This window comes from Choloepus didactylus, chromosome 15, assembly GCF_015220235.1.
Source record: "Choloepus didactylus isolate mChoDid1 chromosome 15, mChoDid1.pri, whole genome shotgun sequence".
Classification (NCBI taxonomy): Eukaryota; Metazoa; Chordata; class Mammalia; order Pilosa; family Megalonychidae; genus Choloepus; species Choloepus didactylus.
Window position 1 is genome coordinate 67,035,693 of NC_051321.1, and position 21,201 is coordinate 67,056,893.

General features: G+C 47.0%; 1 protein-coding gene across 2 annotated transcripts in view; it reads right to left on the bottom strand.

Annotated features, from left to right (window-relative positions):
• LRRC20 (leucine rich repeat containing 20) overlaps positions 1-21,201 on the bottom strand; it is an 80,271-nt gene that overhangs the window by 53,772 nt on the left and 5,298 nt on the right. For both annotated transcript variants that reach the window (XM_037805115.1, XM_037805114.1), the window contains exon 2: positions 20,731-20,855. In XM_037805115.1, the coding sequence (XP_037661043.1) occupies positions 20,731-20,812 (82 nt within the window). In that variant the 5' untranslated portion in view covers positions 20,813-20,855. The remainder of the gene's footprint in view (positions 1-20,730; positions 20,856-21,201) is intronic.

Here is a 21,201-nt window from a genome sequence, read left to right on the forward strand (position 1 = left end):
ATTGTGTCCCCCAGAAAAGCCATGTTCTTTAATGCAATCTTGTGGGGGCAGACTTATTAGTCTTTTGATTAGGGTGGAACCTTTTGATTGTTTCCATGGAGATGTGACTCACCCAACTGTGGGTGAGACCTCTGATTAAATCATTTCCATGCAGTGTGACCCCACCCATTCAGGGTAGGACTTGACTGGATCACTGGAGTCCTTTAAAGGGAGCTCACAGAAACAAGGAGCTCAGAGAAGCTGAGAGAGACATTTTGGAGAGAAGCTAAAATATGTAATCCCAAGTTTGCCCCTGGGAGAAGCAAGGACATCTCACAAGAGCCAACACAGAGAGAGACACTTAGAGAGAAAATGCCCAGACACATTTTGGAGCCAGCCCTTGAAACCAGATGCTTGGAAAAGCTAAGCTAAGAGATGAAGCCCAGAATTTGCCCCAGAGAAGCTACGTGAGAACGCACTGATGCTTAAAGAAGAGGCTACTGGAATCAGAAGCTGAAAACAATGTAACCCGGGAGCAAAGGACCAGCAGACATCAGCCACGTGACTTCCCAGCTGACAGAGGTGTTCCGGACTCCCTCGGCCTTTCTTCAGTGAAGGTATCCTCGTGTTGAAGCCATAGTTTGGACACTTTTATGGACTTAGAACTGTAAATTTGTAACCTTATAAAAGCCAATCCATTTCTGCTATTTTGCATAATGGCTTTAGCAAACTGGAACGGGGGTAACTGAGGAGGGAAGCCCTAGTAATTGACACTCACAGGATGAACGAATTCATTCGTTCATCCAACAAAGGGAACAAGGAACAGGTGAGTCGGCTGTACTTGAGTTCATCCACCGCTGACCCCTGCTCCTATTTTGCCTCCCTCCAGAAGTCCCAGTTCCCACAGCCCAGGAGAAACAAGGGTGGAGTGGGACTCATGGCCACTGGTGCTTCCAAAGCGGGAGACGGGTTTAAGAGAATCCCAAAAGAGAGACCTGAGCCACATCTGCGGGGCTTTGGGTCCTCTACCACCACCGCTATAAACATAAAAAGCCCCAGGACACCAGTTAATCAGCCTCCTCTCTGGCAAGTCTAGAGTTAGCCAGTCTAACCCCCACAGTACCCTGTAACCCCTGCTCTAGATCCACCAAACATTGGCCCCAGCACTTCCAGAGAGGAAGGGACCAGGCACTGGGGGAGGCGTGGAGCAGCCTGGCTTCTTACTGTTGACCCTTCTGGGTGTGCCCTTTGCCCATGTATTACTGATTATTTTTTAATTAACTATATTGTGCCTGTTTGGATATATTATGTGCCCCAAAAGCCATGTTCTTTAATCCAATCTTGTGAGGGCAGACACTTTTGATTGATTGTTTCCATGGAGATGTGACTCAATCAACTGTGGCTGAGAACTCTGATTAAATTATTTCCATGGAGATATGGACCCCGCCCATTCAGAGTGGTCTTCATTAAATCACTGGAGTCCTATAATAGAGCTCACAGACAGAAGGAGCTCAGAGCAGCTGAGAGGGACATTTTGGAGGGAAGCTAAAAGCTGACACTGACATTGACACTTGGAGATGCTGGGAGACGTTTGGGGTTGCTATCCCAGAGTTTTCTCCAGAGAAGCTAAGAGAGACAATCTCAGAGACATTTTGGAGAAAGCCATTTTGAAACCAGAACCCAGGAGCAAAGGATAAGCAGATGCCAGCCACGTGCCTTCCCAGCTAACAGAGGTTTTCTGGATGCCATTGGCCATTCTTCATGCCCCCCAGGAAAAGCCATATTCTTTGATGCAATCTTGTCGGGCAGACATATTAGTGGGGACTAAGTTGGAACGTTTGGATTAGGTTGTTTGCGTGGAAATGTGCCCCACCCAACTGTAGGTGATAACTCTGATGAGATATTTCCATGGAGGCATGGCCCCACCCATTCAGGGTGGGCCTTGATCAGTGGAGCCATATAAATAAGCTGACAAACACAAGGAACGCAGTGCAGCTGCAGCTGTGAGTGACGTTTTGCAGAGGAGCTAGAGCCAAGAGGGACACTTTGAAGAAAGCACAGGAGCTGCAGATGAGAGACAGCTTGAAGACAATGTTGAAAGCACACTCTTGCTCCAGAGAAGCTGAGAGAGGACAAATATCCCAAGTGCAACTAAGAGTGACATTTTTGAGGAACTGCAGCCTAGAGAGGAACGTCCTGGGCGAAAGCCATTTTGAAACTAGAACTTTGGAGGAGATGCCAGCCACGTGCCTTCCCAGCTAACAGAGGTTTTCCGGACACCATCCTCCAGTGAAGGTACCCGATTGTTCATGTGTTACCTTGGACACTTTATGGCCTTGAGACTGTAACTGTGTAACCAAATAAACACCCTTTATAAAAGCCAGTCCATTTCTGGTGTTTTGCATTCCGGCAGCATTAGCAAACTAGAACAGTATCCTCTTGTTGATGCTTTAGTATGGACACTTTCAAGGTTTTAGGACCATAATTTTTTAACCAAATAAACCCCCTTTATAAAAGTCAATTCACTTCTGGTATTTTGCATAATGGCAGCATTAGCAAACTAGAACATATATACATATATATACATATTTAAAAGTCTTGTGCAAATCTTCTCTCTCCATTCCAAGAACTGCTTTTGTGGACTGAGCTACTCCCTTTTCCTCCACAACTTCCACTGACGCCCAAGCTGGGCACGAAGAGGCAACGCCTGACCTAGGCATGGTGTGAAAGGTTTGTCAGAACCCACCCTCCCCATACCCTCTCACCTACCCAAACAGTAGACTCACTTCTACCCCACTGGGAGGGATTTGCCTGGGAGAGCCCTCTGGGCTTCCCAGTCTCTTGACATCAGCTGCTTTCAGGGCCAGTTCTGGAGCAGTGAGAAAGCAGATGCCTGGAGAGGGCTGACGCAAATGACTCGCCTCTACATAAGAAGGGAGCCCCAGTCCCAGCCTTTCTGCACCTGGGCCAATTTTCCACCAGGAAAGTCACCTGGCTCTCAGAACGCTTGATTGATTTTCCTTTCCAAGCTGGTTATTTGTGTCTGAATAAAACCCACTCACACCACCCCCACCAGTGTCTCTCACCCACACCCCCTTCCCTGGGCTGGCATGGCCTGCCGGGCGCACGGCCTCCTGATTGCCCATGAGTGTTGACTGGCTGCCTCTGCAGTGCCCTCAGCCTGCTCTCTCCAGGATCCAAGGGCCAGAAAACATGCATGTTTAGGGGCACCCTGGGAGCAGGTGGCCCTCAGGAACCTGTCTGACAGAAGAGGGGGCTGAACCAGAGAGGTGATGTGATTCCAAAGGTCACAGATTAAGTCTGCGGCTCAGCCGAGCCTCAAGTCCAGCCTTCCTGACTCCCAGGCCAGGACCCCTTCCGTCACCCCCCAGGCGTCTCCTGATATGGATCCCAGGTCCACTGCTGCCCTGGGCATCTGCCACTCACCTGCTCTCCTGTCCCCGGTGCCACAACCAGCTAGCACCTGGGCCAGCCGCCGACCACTCTCGCTGGAGACCAGAGGATGCCCATACCCTGCAGGTCAGAGGCACATCCCACACTCCCTCCCTCTCTCTGTGACGAGTGGGGTCCCTGGGAATGGCGAGTTCATCACACAGGAAGGCCCCCCAGGCCCACGAAGTGAGTTAACAGGGATTGATTGGTGTCTCAGTCATGCTGACCCTCTAACTCTCAGCCCCTTCCTCCTTCAAAGCTCTGTTTTGTTATTTGGGGGCTTGGTGGGAAGACAGTAGCTGGCAGTAACAGATGGGATTGGCTGGGTCTGTGGGACCCACAGCTGCTGTTCCTGCTCAAAAGTCCCCACAGATGCCCCCTGCTCCCAGCAGGGTAGGCAATGCACCCCACAGGCAGCAGGTCCTGCTCCCCGGAACCTGGGAACGCCCCGCTACAGGAAAGGCCCTGGCAGGTGTGATTAAGTGAAAGAGCTTGAGCTGGGGAGATGATCCTGGATTATCCCGGGGCGGGGGGCAGAAGCACTCGCAGCGTCCCACAGAAGAGAGGCAGAGGGAGATCTGACACTGACAGAAGAGGAGGAAGCCACGAAACCACTGAGAGACTGGAGTGGCGCGGCCACAGCCAAGGACGGCTGCCAGGCACCAGAAGCTGGAAGGAACAGATTCCCCCCCAGGGCCTCCAGAGGGAGCAGGGCCTGCTGACATCTGGGTTCTAGCCCGTGAAACTGATTTCAAGTTCTGGCCTCCAGAACGGTGAGAGAATACATCTCTGCTGCTCTAAGCCCTTGGGTTTGTGCTAATTTGTTACAGCAACAATAGGAAAGTAATACACAACTTTACAGGATAAAATCCAAAATCCTATTTATACAAATGCCCAGAAAAGTCAAATCTATTACAGAAGAAAGTTGATTACTGGAAGCCTGGGGCTGGGGTGGAAATGTTGAGTGACTTCTAATGAGTACAGGGTTCTGTTTAAAGTGACGGGAACATTCTAAAATTAGATTGTGTTGATTCTAAAATTAAATTGTGTCGACTCTAAAATTAGATTGTGTTGCTGGCTGCACAACTCTGTGAATATACTAAACACCACCAAATTATACATTTAAAATGGGTGAATTTTGGGGATGTAAATTATATTTCAGCAAGGCTGTTTAAAAGAAATCCAGTCCCATCAAGATGGGGAAACGAGAAGCTTCAGGTCTTCACTCCCCACAGGAGCTTTGAACAATCAGCAAGAACTGGCAGAAACATCTTTCCCAAAGCTCCAGAACACCGTAAAAGGACTGTAGTAACAGGGTGAGTGCTGAATCAACAAAATGCTATACAAAAGCGGTGGGATCTCGTGGTGCCCCGGCTGGTCCCACCTCCACCCCTCACCAGCCTGTGCCCCCAGTGCAGATCCCTGGTCCTGCTTCCAGAGGGAGCACAGTAAACCTTGTGCACATACTGGGAGCATGAATCTCTGGCCCGAGGGACTTGCTGTCCCAGAACTTAGCCTGCTTGTAGAAGGCAGCTCCTGCGCTCTCTCCGTGGGAGAGCAGACAAGTGGCTGCCTGGGGCAAGGGACTGCTGGCTGTGGGACACACAGTGCAGTGCCCAGGACCAGGAGGAATCTGTTTCCTAGGGAAGGGGGGCATCCGTAACTGTGTAAAGGGGGATTTCTAGGCTATACGTGCATGCCCAAGACGAGGGGCAGGTGCAGAAAGAACTAGGGAGGATAAGCCCTGAAGGAGAGCATTCACACGAATCAATCTGCAAAGATTGGGAAAGATGTTTTCTTCTTTTCCTTCTTTTATTGTTATTTTGTTGTTGTTAGCTCCTGGCAATCAAGGAAAGCTCTGTCATAACACTAGCTGAATAAAAGCTTAACGAACAGCTGCCTCAGAGTCTAAATTCCAACAGTAACACACTAAAATATCAAAATGTCCATGTTTCAACAAAAGGTTACAAAACATACAAAGAAACAGGAACAAGGGCCCAGGTAAAAGACAAGATTAAAGTATAGAAACTGTCAATGAGGAGGATTAGATTTGAGACATTGCAGACAAAGACATTTTAAAAATGGTCTTAGAGAAATGAGTGTAGGGTTGCTGTTTGAGGTGAAGGGAAATTTCTAGTAATGGATGGTGGGAAAGAGCATTACAACATTCTAAATGTGATTAAAATCCTACTAATGAAATGCTAGGGAGGGGGTGGAATGGGAAGATTTAGGAGGCATATATGTTTCCACAATTGAAAAAATAAAATAAAATTAAAAAGTCTAAATAGATGACAATTGAATGCCAAGGATGAACCTGGATGGGACTGGAGGAATGGAGGACAGGAGGCTCAAAAGGACACAGTTGAGACATAAGGAAAAGGAAATACAGAATGTAAGCTTTGTATCATTGTTGAATCTCTTGTACTTCTTAGCTGTGCTTAATGGGATTGTATAAAAGAATGTTCTTGTTCATGGGAATTGTATATGTGAATTACAGTGTTTGTTCAAGGATGTGTGCAGCCTGCTCTCATATGTTCAGAAGACAGAGCAATAGATGATGGATGATAGGGAGGGAGGGAGGGAGGGTAAGAAATAGTGATGTGACAGCATGTTAAAGTTGGTGGACTGGGGTATCAGGGGAGGGGGGTCAGGGTATGCTGGAGTTCTGTGTATGGGGTTTGCATTATTTTTGCAACTGTCCCTATAACTTTGAATTTATTTTTAAAAAATTGCTGTACACATAGCAGGTGGAGACAGATATAAATAATAAGTGTAATAAACTAAGAATTTTTTGATGTTAAAAAAAAGGTCTTAGATATGCTCAAAAAGCTAAAGGAAAACATGGACAAAGAATAAAGGAAATCAGGATAATGATAGAGGAACACAAAGAGAATATCAATAGCAAGATGGAAATTATGAAAAGGAACCAAACAGAACAGAAGACCACAGTAAGAGAAATTAAAACTTCCCTAGAGGGGTTCCACAGCAGATTGGGGCTAGCAGAAGAAAGACTCAGTAAACTTGAAAATAAAACAATTGGGGTCATCTGGGCTGAGGATCAGAAAGAGGAAACAATGAAGAAAAATGAACACAGCCTGAGTAATCTGTGGGAAACCATCAAGCATACCAATACACCCATTGTGGGAGTCCCAGAAGGAGAAAGACATAAAGGGACAGGAAAAATACTCAGAGATACAATAGCTGAAAATTTCCCAAATTTAATGAAAGACATTCAAGATGCTCAGTGAACTCCAAACAGGATAAATCTACATAGACCCACTCTGCATCATGTTATAACCAAACTGTCAAATGCAGGGGAGCCTCAGTAAGATTAAATGCCAGTTTCTCATTGGAAATCTTGCAGGCAAGAAGGCAATGGGAAGCTATATAAAATGCTGGAAGCAGAAACTATCAACCAAGTATTCTCTATCCAGCAAAATTATCTTTCAAAAATGAGAGAGAGATTAAAACATTTCCAAATAAAGAAAAGCTGAGGGACTTCATCACCACTAGTCTGGCCCTAGAAGAAATGCTAAAGGAGTTCTGCAGGTTAACAGAAAAAGATATTAGACAATTGACTGAAGCCACATGAAGAAATAAAGCTCTCCAATAAAGATAATGACATGGGTAAATATAAATACCAGAACTACTGTATTTTTGGTTTGAAACTCCTCTTTTTACTTCCTAAAGGATCTGAAAGGCAAAAGGATAAAATGTAAGGATTATCAGTGGATTTGGATTCATAATGTATAAATATGTAATTTGTGACAAGAACTATATTAAGGTTGGGGGGCTCAGAGGAGTATAGAACATAGTTTATGTATGCTATTGAAGTTAAGCTGGTATCAAAGCAAACAAGACTGTTATAGATTTAGGGTGTTAAATTTAAGCCCCATGATAACCACACACACACAAAAAATCATAGAATATACAAACTCATAGAGACAGAAAGTAGAATACAGAATTAGGGGAAGGGACAAAGGGGAATTAACACAAAATGAGTATAAGGTTTCTGTTTGGAGTAAAGGAAAAGTTCTAGTAATGGATAGTGATGAGGATACTGCAACATTGTGAATATGATTAATCTCACTGAATGGTATGCTTGGAAGGGGTTGGAATGGGAAAAGTTACATTGTATGTAATTAAAAACAAAAGAAAGATAAACTAAAGAGATAATTAAATGTAATACATGATACTGGATAGGATCTAAGAATGGAGAACAGGCTCGAAGATACATTATTGGTTGGAATAGCTAGAAGGAAATAACTGAAACTGTCAAACTCCAGTCCCGTAGCCTTGATTTTTGAAGACAATTGTGTAACTATGTAGCTTACATGGTGTGACAGTGTGATTGTGAAAACCCTGTGGATCATACTCCACATCCAGTGTATGGATGGATGAGTAGAAAAATGGGGCCAAAAACTATATGAAAAATAGGGTGGGATGGGGGGGATGGAATGATTTGGGTGTTCTTTTTTACTTTTATTTTTTATTCTTATTTTCATTCTTTTTGGTGTAAGGAAAATGTTCAAAAATTGATTGTGGTGATGAATGCACAACTATATGACGGTACTGTGAAAAATTGTACACCATAGATGATTGTGTGGTATGTGAATAAATCTCAATAAAACTGAATTTTTAAAAAAGGGTACATTATTGGGACATAAGAAAAATTGCAATATAGAATGTAAGCTTCATATCAATACTAAATTTCTTGAACTTGACAACTGCACTTAAGGTGATTACTTAAGTGAATATCCTTATTTGTAGGAAATGTACAGGGACGTATTAGCGTTCAAGGATCATGATGTGTGGAATCTGCTCTCAAATGTTCAGAAAATAGATGATAAAAGGAAGAAAGGAAGGGAGGGAGGGAGAGAGGAAGGAAAGAAGGAAGGAAGGAAGGAAAGGGCAAAGGTGACACAAAGTGTTAAAATGGTGGATCTGGGTATTTTGGGGGGGCTGGGGAGGAGAGGGTATGTTGGAGTTCTCTGTCTGTGGTTTGTATTATTTTTGCAACTGTCCAGTAAGTTTGAAATTATTTCAAATTAAAAGTTAAAAAAAAAAAATCCAAAATCCTCACCCCCCCCATGGCTTTCCACTACGACAAAATATGCTCTGATCATCCTGAAGCCCTTGACACTTCCCACGCTATCCTCTGAGCCTCCTCACCTTTGTTCACCTAAACTCCTGGGCAGGGAGGCCCTTCTTCCTCACCTCCACTTGCCCAAATCCTACCCACCCACCTCATCCTTCCAGACTCACAGAGCTCAGATGCCACCTCACCCATACAACGCTCTTGGTTTCCCACGCAAAAAATAATCCCTTCCTCCTGTTTCAATCACCACCTTCACCCTGTGGTTATTTGTGCATGGGTGTTCATGGCAGCACGACGCATAACAGCCCCATGGGTCCACAAACAGGGCCCTGGATCAACAACCCATGGCCTATCCATGCGGTGAAATGTTATACAACAATGAAAAAGAACAAACTACGGCTGCCCTGTTGAACCACACACCCCATGAATGCACTCCCAGGCACCCCTCATGCCTGTACCCATACCCCACCCATACCCCCTACACCCTTGGCACACACTGGCCTCATTTCCACACTTGCATCTCCTTGTCCGAGGGTCTCTCCAGCTGCTCGAGCTGCTCCCCGGCACACGGCAGGCCCACAGGGCCAGGGAACTAGTCACCAGGGAGCAGCACTCAACCAGAGACTGCGAAGCTAGCAGGTGACTGCTCCAAGTCACCCTGGAGGCACGCCGCTGAGATGCACGAGCCACATTGCCTCCTGAAGCCCCACCCCCAGCCCCCCAGGATTCAGCTCCAGGAGCCCACAGTGCAGTTCCCTCCACAGTGCACCCTTTAGTGGCTAATATTCTTTGCCTCACTTCCCCACTTAGTGACTGGCACTTCCCAAGACTACTTCCCAAATAATCACATACACTTGTATGTTATAAAAGGGTAAATTTTATGGCATGTACAGTATATCTCAATAAACCTGTTATAAGCAAAAAGAAAAGAGAAGAGAAGAGAAGAGAAGAGAATAGAAAAAGAAAAGAGAAAAGAAAAGAAGAGAAAAGAAAAGAAAAGAAAGAAAAGAAAAGGAAAGAAAGAAAAGAAAAGAAAAGAAAAGAAAAGAAAAAGGGAGTGGAGCCTCAGAAACCCTCATCCCTGCTCCCAGGACTGTGACCTGTTAAAATCCCTTGGGAAAATGGTTTGGCTTTACCTAGTGGAGTTGGAAGATGTGCACGCCCTGTGCCAGTCCTGGGTGTGTCCGGGAAGCAAACACACATGGGCACCAGGGACCCATCCCACGGGTGTTCATGGCAGCACGATGCATAACAGCCCCATGGGTCCACAAACAGGGCCCTGGATCAACAACCCATGGCCTATCCATGCGGTGGAATGTTACACAACAATGAAAAAGAACAAACTACAGCTGCAAGAATGTGGAGGATTCTCACAATCACGAGGCTGAGCAATAGAGTCAAAGACTTGTACTTGATGAATCCAAGCATAATGAATATAGAAAACGAAGCTATATTGCTTAGGAGTGCACACGGTGGTAGTGAAACCATAAAGAAATGCAAGGAAAAGTCTTGCAACAGTTGAGACTGTAGTTACCTTTGGAGGTGTGGAAACTTCTGCAATTCTGGTAATGCTCTATGCCTAGGCCTAGATGACAGTTATATATGCATTTGTTTTATAAATATTTGTTGAACTATGTGTATATTGTTTTATGTACTTTTCTGCATGTTTATTAATTTTCAGGGTTCTTTTTTTTTTTTAAATAAGAACAAAGACTGGGTGAAAGTCTCTTAGAAAGGAAGGTCAGGGAGGCCTCTCTAAAAAAGGAATGTTGTTTAAGCTGAGCCTTAAAATATGAGAAGGATCCACATGCGAAGAACAGGAAAGAACATTCCAGGTAAGATGAACAACACATGCAAAGTCCCTGAGGCTGGAAAGGGCTTGCAGATCAAGGAGCTGAACAAAGGCCAGTCCAGCTGGGATGCCAGGAGGAAAGCCCTGAGCAATTCAGAGTGCTGCGGGAGAAGTCAAAAGGTGTCAGGTTGTCTGCAGCTTGGTGGTCAGAGTTAGGGTTTCACACTCTGTGCAACAGGAAGCCATATGAGGGTTTAACCTAGAGAGAATTACAAAAGGTCAGAGCTGAAACCCTTCACGTTACAGACGGGAAGAAACTTACGCAGCAGTTGAGGTTAGGGTGAGGTTCAGAGCCCCAGTTTTCTCCCTTCTAGGTCAAACCCCTTCCTTTAAAACATCTCCATTTGAACTCCAGCCATAGACCTGCCCTGAGGAGCTGACTCCACCAGGCCCTGGGCTCAAGGACTTACGGGGCTTTAGCTCCTGGAATAGATTTCTCAACCTAGAGCCATTCTGCCCCCATTTGACAATGTCTGGAGAAATAGCTGGTTGTCACAGCTGGGGGAAGCGCTACTGCCATCTAGTGGGAAGAGGCCAAGGATGCTGCTAAACATCCCACATCCCCTGCAAGAGAGAATCATCTGGCTCAAAATGCTGATCGTGCCCAGGGTGACAAACCCTGCCCTAGGATACAGAGACTTTATTTCAGACAACTGCTGAGCACTTAAAGGAGAAAAGCCTTAGGTAATGGGATGTGGAGGGGAAGATGAAGAAGGGCCTGTCCTTGGCCCCTCAGGACTCCCCAGTCCTCAGAGACCTTGTCTAGAGATGGAATTTTAGGCAGAAGGCTTCAAGCCAACCCACACACATCATGCTGTGTAGCAAGCAGAGTTGGGAATGGGCTGCCTCTTCCCAAAGGAACCTAGAGGCAGCTCTACATTGGGTAGTCTGTCCCCCTCATGCCTGGCAGACGTCTAGCCTGCTTCCCCAGTTGGGAAGCAGGGATCCGGGGATGGCAGGGGTGGAGGCATCCAGCAGACAGGCAGTCAGGCTGACGGCTGCCCTGGGAAAGCCCCATTCCATCCTCCACACCTCAAAACGAGCTGTGCTTGGCCACCCTGCAGGACTCCCCAGGCCAGGAGACAGCATAGCAAAACACTCCCCACCCCCTCCATCTCACTGCTCTGGGCCAGTAACTGCAGCCAAAAAGCCCCCATCCAGGGCCAAGACCACCTCCCCATCAGGCCAGAAAAGCTACTCCCCCCACAGCCCCTGGCTGCTCCCCTCCCTCAGTGTGACTGTGAGTGTGTGTGATGTGCTGCCTTCCCCATCAGACTGGCACTCCAGGGCTTCCTCCAGATGGGGCAAACAGCAGGCGCTCAATATGTGCTTGCTGAGAAAGAAAGTTGCGGCAGTTTCCGAACCAAGAAAAGAGATGATTTAGTTTTGATTCAGTAAGTACATATTGTTTCCTGAGTACCGAGCAAATCAGATCCTTGAGGGGGTCAGACAGGAAAGTAAACGCAGGAAGTGAGCTGGGTGGAGAGGGCAAGTCCTGGTGGGGCCTGGGCGCTCACTCCCAGCAACAGCCGGGGCAGGTCCGGCGGCTCCGCTTCCTTTCGCCTGCTTGGCCGGTGGCAGAGCGCCACCTGCTGGCGAGCAAGCACAGGACAAACGTGCTCAGCTAAAGCCTGGGTGAGCAGGTGAGGGAGGGGGAAGGAGGAGAGGAGGGTGCACACCCCGTCCCTCACCAGCCTCGATCAACGGAAAGGGGCAGAGGGGCCCCCACTCGATTATTTCCCAGGGGATTTGGATATTCATTCTCTCTTTCTCTCTGTCTGTCTCGTGCACATGGGAGCGCGAGCACACACACACACACAGATAACATATCCATACAAGGGAACCCATAAAATGGAAAACTATTCAGCAATAAAAAGTAACAAACCACTGCTGTACAGAAAACAAGTATCAACTGCAAACACGTCATGCTAAAGTAAGAAAGCTAGACTGGAGGTTACATACTGTAGGATTCCATTTGTATATTTCAGAAAAGGCAAATCTATAGGGACCTGACCAGTGGACCCCAGATACTGGGGATGGGGGAGGGTTTGACTCCAAAGGGGTACAAGTATTTTCAGGGGAGGAGGAAATGTTCTGTATCTTTTTGTGCTGGTGGCTACAGGACTGCTTGCATTTGTCAAAACTCATAAAACTGTAAATTACATCAATAAAAAAAGTAAGTTCAAAGCAAGGAAGAATCATCTTGGGGGCTTATTAAAATGCAAATCACCAGGCCCGACTCTCAGAGATTCTATTTTTCAAAGCTCTGGCATACAGCCCATGATTATGCATTTTTAACCAGTCCCCAAGAGATCTTGATGTAGGTGATGCAGGAAACTCTGTAGGAAAGGAAGGACATTTGCCCTATGGGACTGTTCCCACCTTCTCCCTACCATGTGAGATGTTCTAACAATGACCAGGTAGATTTTTTTTTTTCATTTGATTTTTTTTTTATTAAATTCAGTTTTATTGAAATACATTCACACACCATACAATCATCCATGATATACAATCCACTGTCCACAGTATGATAACATGGTTATGCGTTCATCACCACAATCTATCTCTGAACATTTTCCTTACATCAGAAAGAACCAGAACAAGAATAAAAAATAAAAGTGAAAAAAGAACACCCAAATCATCCCCCCATCCCACCCCATTTGTCCTTTAGTTTTTATCCCCATTCGTCCACTCATCCATACACTAGATAAAGGGGGTGTGATCCACAAGGTCTTCACAATCACACTGTCACCCCTTGTAATCTACATTATTATATAATTGTCTTCAGGAGTCCAGACTGCTGGGTTGGAGTTTGGTAGTTTCAGGTATTTACTTCTAGCTATTCCAATACATTAAAGCCTAAGAGGTGTTATCTATATAGTGCATAAGAATGTCCACCAGAGTGACCTCTCAACTCCATTTGGAATCTCTCAGCCACTGAAACTATTTCGTCTCATTTTGCATCCCCCTTTTGGTCAAGAAGATACTCTCAGTCCCACGATGCCGGGTCCACATTCATCCCCGGGAGTCATACTCTGCGTTGCCAGGGAGATTTACACCCCTGGGAGTCGGGTCCCACGTAGCGGGTAGGGCAGCGAGTTCACCTGTCGAGATGGTTCAGTTAGAGAGAGAGAGGGCCACATCTGAGCAACAAAGAGGTACTCAGGGGGAGACTCTTAGGCACCATTACATACAAGTTTAGACTCTCCTTTGTGGTAATGAGCTTCATAAGGGCAAGTCCCATGCTCGAGGGCTCAGCACATCAAACCGCCAGTCCCAATGTTTGTGACAACATCAACACCAGTCCAGGTGAGGATGTCCAACACATCCGCACCTTCCCCCAGATCCTCGAGGCTGGGGAGGGGGAGGCTGTAAATATATTTTTTATTATCTGCCCAAATTACTCTAGGATGTGTCACTATTTCACTCCAGCCTATACTAACCCACCATATCTCACTTCCTATTCAAAGTTCCATGCAATTGTGGTGTTTGAACAAATTGACTGTAGAGTTGTACCGTTTAGAAAATTTAGATCCTGTACCAAATAGATATCTATTCCCTTGGTCTCATATGAAAGTTGAAGTTTTAAAACACAATCAGTTTCAACCTTTATGACCAGGTAGATTTTAAACTGTGTTGGTCCAACAAGGCATGAGGGGAAGAGGCAAGGGATGCAGAGCTTCAAGTTGCTCTAGTCTCCGAGTTCTCCTCTGCTACCCTCAGTGGGGGAAGCACAAAGCAGCAGGGTGTTTCTGGAAAAGGCAAGAGATACGTATGTACCCCAAAGACCTGTGATTTACCTGGTTCTACCTCTAAACAGTTGTACTGCTGGGCAAATTGCTCACACACTGTAAGTCTTAGCTCCAGTATCTACAACACCGGAGTAAAATTCCTTCATCAGAAGGCTTCTGCAGTACCCTCATACACTGCTGTGATGGGAATGCAAAATGGTGTGGCCTCTTTGGAAAGGAATCTGGCAGTTTCTCGAACATTCAAGCATAAGCGTTATCGTCTGACCCAGCAATTCCACTCCCAGGTATATACCCAAAAGAAATGGAAACATACGATCACCCAAAAACTTGCACATAAATTGTTCATGCCAGCATTACTCGTAATAGCCAAAAAATGGAAGCAGCCCAAACGTAATCAACAGTGAACAGATAAACAAAATGTTGCATATCCAACCAATGGACTATTATTCAGCTATAAAAAGGAATGCAGTTATGATACATGCTACAACAGGGGTGAACCTTGAAAACATTATACAAAGTGAAAGAAGCTAGTCACAAGAGACCATATATTGTGTGATTCCATGAAATGTCCAGAATAGGCGAATCTAGACACAGAAAGTAGATTAGTGGTTACCTAGAGCTGGAGGGAGGTGGGTGGGTTGGAAGGTGATAGTTAAAGGGCACCTACTCAATTTCTTTTGGAAATAACAAAAACTTTCAAAATTGACTGTGGTGATGACTGCAAAACTCTTTGAATATACTAAAAACCACTGAATTGTATATGTAAATAGGTGAGTTGTATGGTATGTGAATCTTATCTCAATAATCTGAAAAAAAAAAAAAAGGCTATTGCTGACTCCATTGTCAGCCACGTGGTAGAGGAATCAAGCTGAGCACTCCTGCTACAAAATACTTAGAAACACTGGGAAAAAAATAACGTTTTGCAACTTAGTTTCTTCATCTGTAAAATGGGGTTATTAGTATCACCTCTGTCTTAGGGTGGTTGTGAAGATGAATGAGTCAGTACCTGTAAAGTACTTACAAGGATGGCTGGCATTGAACAAGCACAAGACCTAGGGGGCAAAAAATAGAGAGGGATTGAGAAGACAGAGTGGTGGGCAGGTGATGCGTCTCTGTCCTGGGCCAGGAGGAGTATGGACAAGCAGAGGACTCCGGTTTCAAGGTGAGGTAGAAACTGAAGCTGAGACCCCTGCAGAAAGCTGTGACTTGGAGGACTACCCTCACTGAAAAGAGGAACTAGGAAAAAAAAATCCATGTTTTGATCATTAGAAAGCTGTCTGATCTTGGCCTGTACACTCAACAGAAAAACAAAAATCTCCCCTGCGATTCTGAAATCACTGGCCTGTACTCACTTGGGTTTGGGGCTTGAATATGCAGACCCCAAGGGCTGATAAATTAACAGAAGACTTGCTCCAGGCTGGTCAAGGGCAGGGCAGGCTGAGGGGAGCCAACACAACCCCCTCTGGAAGCACATCCCCTCCTCCAGAAATAAACCCGGGGTCCGAGATGACAAGCTCCACCCAGAACGACCGGCCATGAGCAAGAGCAGACTTGGACCCCTAAGAGCTTCATGTTACTGAAGTAGTAGTAAAGATTACAAAGCAAGGACAGTCAAATGATTAAAGAATTAAAAATATAAAAGCTGAGAAAAAGGGAACAAGATATTATTCTTTTACATCAGACTTTTGAAAGAACCAAATAGAACTTTTAAAAACAAAGCATATGCTTAAAAATAAAAAATTTGATAGATGGAAAATAAGTCAGAAACAGGAGGACAGAGATTGCATGATTCCACATCTATGAAATATATAGAACAAGCAAGTCCCTAGGGACAAGTAAATTAGCGGTTCCCCGGGGCTGGGGACAGGGAGGAATGGGGAGTTATTGCTTACTAGGTACATATTTTCTGTTTGGGGTGATGAAAATGTTTTGGTAATGGAAGGTGATGAAGGTAGTGGAGCTTTGTAAATGTAATTAAACCACCGAGTTGTATCATTAAAAAATATATAAAATGGGAAATTTTATGTTATATATGTTGCCACAATAAATTTTTTTTACAAAAAAAAAAAACGGAAAAGGTTAAGAATAAAAAAGAACTCCATGGGTGGGTTAAACAGCAAATGAAACACAAATGAAGAAGCAAATAGTGAAGATAGAGCTGAGTGAATTTCTCAGAATGCAGCACAGGGAGAACACGAGAAGGAAAATACAAAGGCCCAATGGAGCCACAGAATTGAAGGCCCAAGAGGAATTCTGGCAAGAGAGACTCGAGGGAAGGGGGAGGGCACCATGCCAGGACCTCAGGGCTCGGGATTTCCTAGAAATGAGCACAGCCGGGATCCTCCGAGTCTGGAAGCACAAGAGGTTCCGAGTGCAGCTGCGGCCCAGCGCCCAGCAGGCCCGGAGTAAGGGCTGCTGCCCCTGCTCCCCATCCCTGCCAGTGCCTCTATCCCACTGGCAGGCCCCATTTCCCCGATTTCCAGGCCTTTCCAAATCCCGCTCCTCTGCAGTGATGGGCATTTTTCTAAAGTCATTCCCGACGCACACAACAGACCCGGGAGACGCTCCCGAGTGTCAGCCAGGGCTGACAGTGGGCGTCCCAGGCGGGGAGGGAAGGGGAGGTCAGACAGGCGGCTCGTGGGTTTGAGAACCCAGGGAAGCCACAGGGCCCTGAGGCCTTTACAAAAGGGAGAAAGGTAGAAGTCACAGAGGAGAACTTGGTTCAGGAAGGGGAGGCTGGGAACGGTGCCATGTCCCTAACTCTGCAGATGATGCTGAGAAAGGTTCAGGGGCTGGGAGGGGGAGGAAAGCGGTTTCAACTCCAGCTGAGGGGCAGACCAGCGGCCAGGTGGGAGGGAGGAAGAGGCTGGGAGCTCCTGGAGGAGCCTGGGTGCTAAGGCAGAGTCAACCACCTGAGCAAGGTGGCAGCCAGCCTGTACCTGAGCCCCTCCTCCCTCTGCAGGAGACACCTGTGGCTTTGGGGCAGCCATCCCACCAGGCCTGCGCACACAGGTATGGCAGGGAGGCAAGGAGGCTGGGAGGGGTGCCCAACAGAATGTTCATCACAGAACATTTTTAAAATGTGGAATAGTATTTTCCTTCTAATTTTTTTCCTATGTATATATTTTTTTCCTATGCCATTTAATATAATGGCATTAACAACCACCTGCGGTCCATCTGACATTGCTTAGCATGGATCCCGTGTGTCAGTCACTGCTCTATGACTGTCTCTCCAGAGATGGTCTCCAAGCTCTCCTGCACAAAACCTGGAGGGCTCGCCAGCACGTTGCACACAGCGGATGCTCAATACCAGATGACTGCTTGGATCCCAGGCCTCTCAGACTGTATAAGCCTGACCAGCTCCACTCTCCCAAGGGTCAGGATTGCAAGCACCCCCAGTGGCCTGGTCTGGTATTTTGCTTCTTCTCTGGCCACTGTAAAGGTTTTCTGTTTTTTTTTTTACCAAAAAAAAAAAAAAATCCACCTACTGTTTTTTTTTTGTTTTTGTTTTTGTTTTTTTTTTTGCTAGGCTTCTTTTATTTGTTTCTTTTTTTTTATCTTCATTTTATTGAGATATATTCACATACCACGCAGTCATACAAAACAAATCGCACTTTCGATTGTTTACAGTACCATTACATAGTGGTACATTCATCACCTAAATCAATCCCTGACACCTTCATTAGCACACACACAAAAATAACAAGAATAATAATTAGAGTGAAAAAGAGCAATTGAAGTAAAAAAGAACACTGGGTACCTTTGTCTGTTTGTTTCCTTCCCCTATTTTTCTACTCATCCATCCATAAACTAGACAAAGTAGAGTGTGGTCCTTATGGCTTTCCCAATCCCATTGTCACCCCTCATAAACTACATTTTTATACAACTGTCTTCGAGATTCATGGGTTCTGGGTTGTAGTTTGATAGTTTCAGGTATCCACCACCAGCTACCCCAATTCTTTAGAACCTAAAAAGGGTTGTCTAAATTGTGCGTAAGAGTGCCCACCAGAGTGACCTCTCGGCTCCTTTTGGATTCTCTCTGCCACTGAAACTTATTTCATTTCCTTTCACATCCCCCTTTTGGTCAAGAAGATGTTCTCCGTCCCACGATGCCGGGTCTACATTCCTCCCCGGGAGTCATATTCCACGTTGCCAGGGAGATTCACTCCCCTGGTCCACCTACTGTTTTAATCCTAAATTTGAAGATCCATTTGGCCAAGAATGCCCCTGGTTATAAGGTTTAACTCAGCTCCCAAGTTGATTAGAGCATGGCTGTGCTCCCAACCCTCCGATCACCAACCATCTGTGCCTCCCATCTGCCCCCAACCCCCACCGCCGGCAGGCAGCATGGCAGGGAAAGCGGCCAGGCTCTGGTGACAGACAGGCAGGTGCCAACCCCAGGCACTGAGTGGTCTGGCAGGGTGGCCAGAGATCTGGTTTGGGTTCCTTGGTGAGCAGAGCCCCCAGGCAGGGCTTTCACAGAAGCTGCAGGCTGGCCTGCAGAGACACCTGAGTTTACAATCCCCAGTCCCCAGTCTCTAAAGTCCGGACTTCACAATGTGGCAGGTGCCACCCTAAGTCACCTCTTCCAGCCACAGGTGTGTCTCTGCCCCCAGCTCAGGAGCATTCCCACCAAGGCCTGGAACACCTGTCCCTTCCTGCTGCCTCCTGAAGTCCTCTCTCAACCAGCACCTTCTCCATGAAGCTTCCCCTGCCTCCCCTGCCCAGAACCCACCTCTCCCTCCTCTGCTGCACCCCTGCCAGCCCCTGCTGCACTTCACACATCTGGATGAGATCTCGAGGCTGGCGTCCATCTGCCCTGCAACACTTTAAGGTAGGGATAGGTTGTTCACTACGGAGATTTGTCGATTTGCACTTAACTCCCCGTTCAAAGGCAACATGCAGCAGACCAAGCAGAGACCAGGCTGGCTGACACCTGGAGGGGAGGAAGCAGAAGATGGAGGCCCCACCCCAGCCACTGCGGATGAGAAAAATTAAAAATAATAGCTACGATTTACTGAGCTAACTACATGCCAAGCACCTTACAGACATTACAATTACTCCTAACCACTCTGACAGGATAAGTACAATCATCATCCTCATTTTACAGCTGAAGAACCTGAAGCTCAGAGAGTTAAGCAACCTGCCCAGCTTCCAGACCTAGGTGCACAGTGGGGATTCAAGTCCAGACCCGTGTGACCCATAGTCTGGTTGTGCAATCAACCATTGTATTACTGGTGGAGAGCCCTGGATGCTGCAGTAAGTACAACATATTACTGATGGGTGCAGGCGTCCCAAATCCCTTTACTGAGGGTCCACAGCCATCGGCTCACTAGCTTACGGCTCCCACCCAGAGACTTCCCTCCAAAACGATGATCTTCAGGTTAGTTTGCTGAGAGAAGAGAAACCTCTCCCACCTTAGCTCAGTTCAGCTAACACCTCTGGGTGCGTACAAAGTGCCTGCCACAGTGCTAGGCCCCGATGGGGAACAAATGCCCTGGGGTCCTGCCCTATAGGACCCTGAATATGAGCGAGAGAGGGAGAAGGGAGCAACGGGTAGATGGGGTAGGGCAGAGGCTTCCTAGAAGAGGTGGTCACCAGGATCATCTTGAAGGCTGAGTGTCACTCCCCAGCCCTGCCTCGGGATCCTACACTCCAGACACCTCTGATGGGTAGCTACTCACAGAAACGTTCTACCTTCCAGTCTCTGGGTCTTTGCTCAAGCAATAACCTCCATGGAAATGCTCCTCCCAGAGGCACATGTACACACACCTACCTGCCCATCAAATTTCTCTCTGCATGCCAACAGCCCAACAAATCCCACCCTTCCATCTGCACAATCACCCCTAGCACGTCTGTGGCTCTGTGGTGGTGCTTGGGAAGACACACACACACACACACACAAACACAGTAACTGCATTGTATCCCCTGCTCTGCCCCCTGCACATAGTGGACAGTCAATGAACATATACTGAATTCAATTAAATGAGCTAGTTGTTTAAATTCTTGAAGTCTTGGGGTTATGAACGACATGGGATAAAATGCTATGGCCAATTCAAAGCAAAAAATACATCATATTCAATTCAAGTAAAACTGGAAGGGAAAGGGGCCCCTTGCTATGCAACCCCAGAAAAGCCCACCTTGCCTTCAACCCTCCAGCTCCTCCTGATCGGAAGACGGAGGCTCACCAGGCCTGGATGGCACTCATCACAGGGAGGCTGAGAAGACCAAAGAAGATAACATGCAGCTCCCAGCACGAGGCCTGGGACACGGGTGCTATGCAGAAGTGCTAGCTCCTTATCTCCACCCGGCCCAAGGGCACATGCACCCAGAGTCACGGGCAGTCCAAGGGCAAGCAGACGGCCCAGGCAGGAGAAACCCCCTCACTCAGTGTTAACCTTTCTGACCACGACCCAGAGTAAGAAATGCATGTTGTATCAGGCCCCGGTATACATAAGCTAAACATAAAAGCAATGAAAGTTCCATGAGACAACTTCATTCTTACACACTGATTTTCCTCTTTCTATTCCTTTTGTAACTGATTCCATAAACCACCCCAGGGTGCCCTCCAGCTGGAACAGCCGGGCCTCACTCACCCAGGGTGTCTGAGCCGCTCTCCACGGTCTCATTGACCTTCCTCGCCACTCTGGCCACAGCCTCACCCATCTTCCTCAGCATGCAGATTCAGGTGTCCCGCCGCCAGCCCCGGGGCCAGCCTCACCTGGGGAAGACATAGGGCCATGAAGCACCGCCCACCAGCGGGAATCCCACCCATGTGCCCACCCCCCAATGCCCCATGTCCTCCTCCCAGGGATGCAGGCTGCAGGGAGGGCCCAGGCCATACCCCTGTCCTATGGGACCCAGAGCCCAGGCCGCATCCAGCTCGGCTTTGGGAGCAGGTGATCTGCCTGTCCGAGGGTGGGGGCAACTGGGCCCTGCTGGTTTTCTGGGAGGATGGACATGTGTGACCTCACCAGACGTGGGCTGGGCCTGGACCTGCAGCCAGGAAGGTGGGAGGGCTCAGGTGTGTGTTTGCTGGCCTGACTCACTCAGCAGTCAGAGCTGTG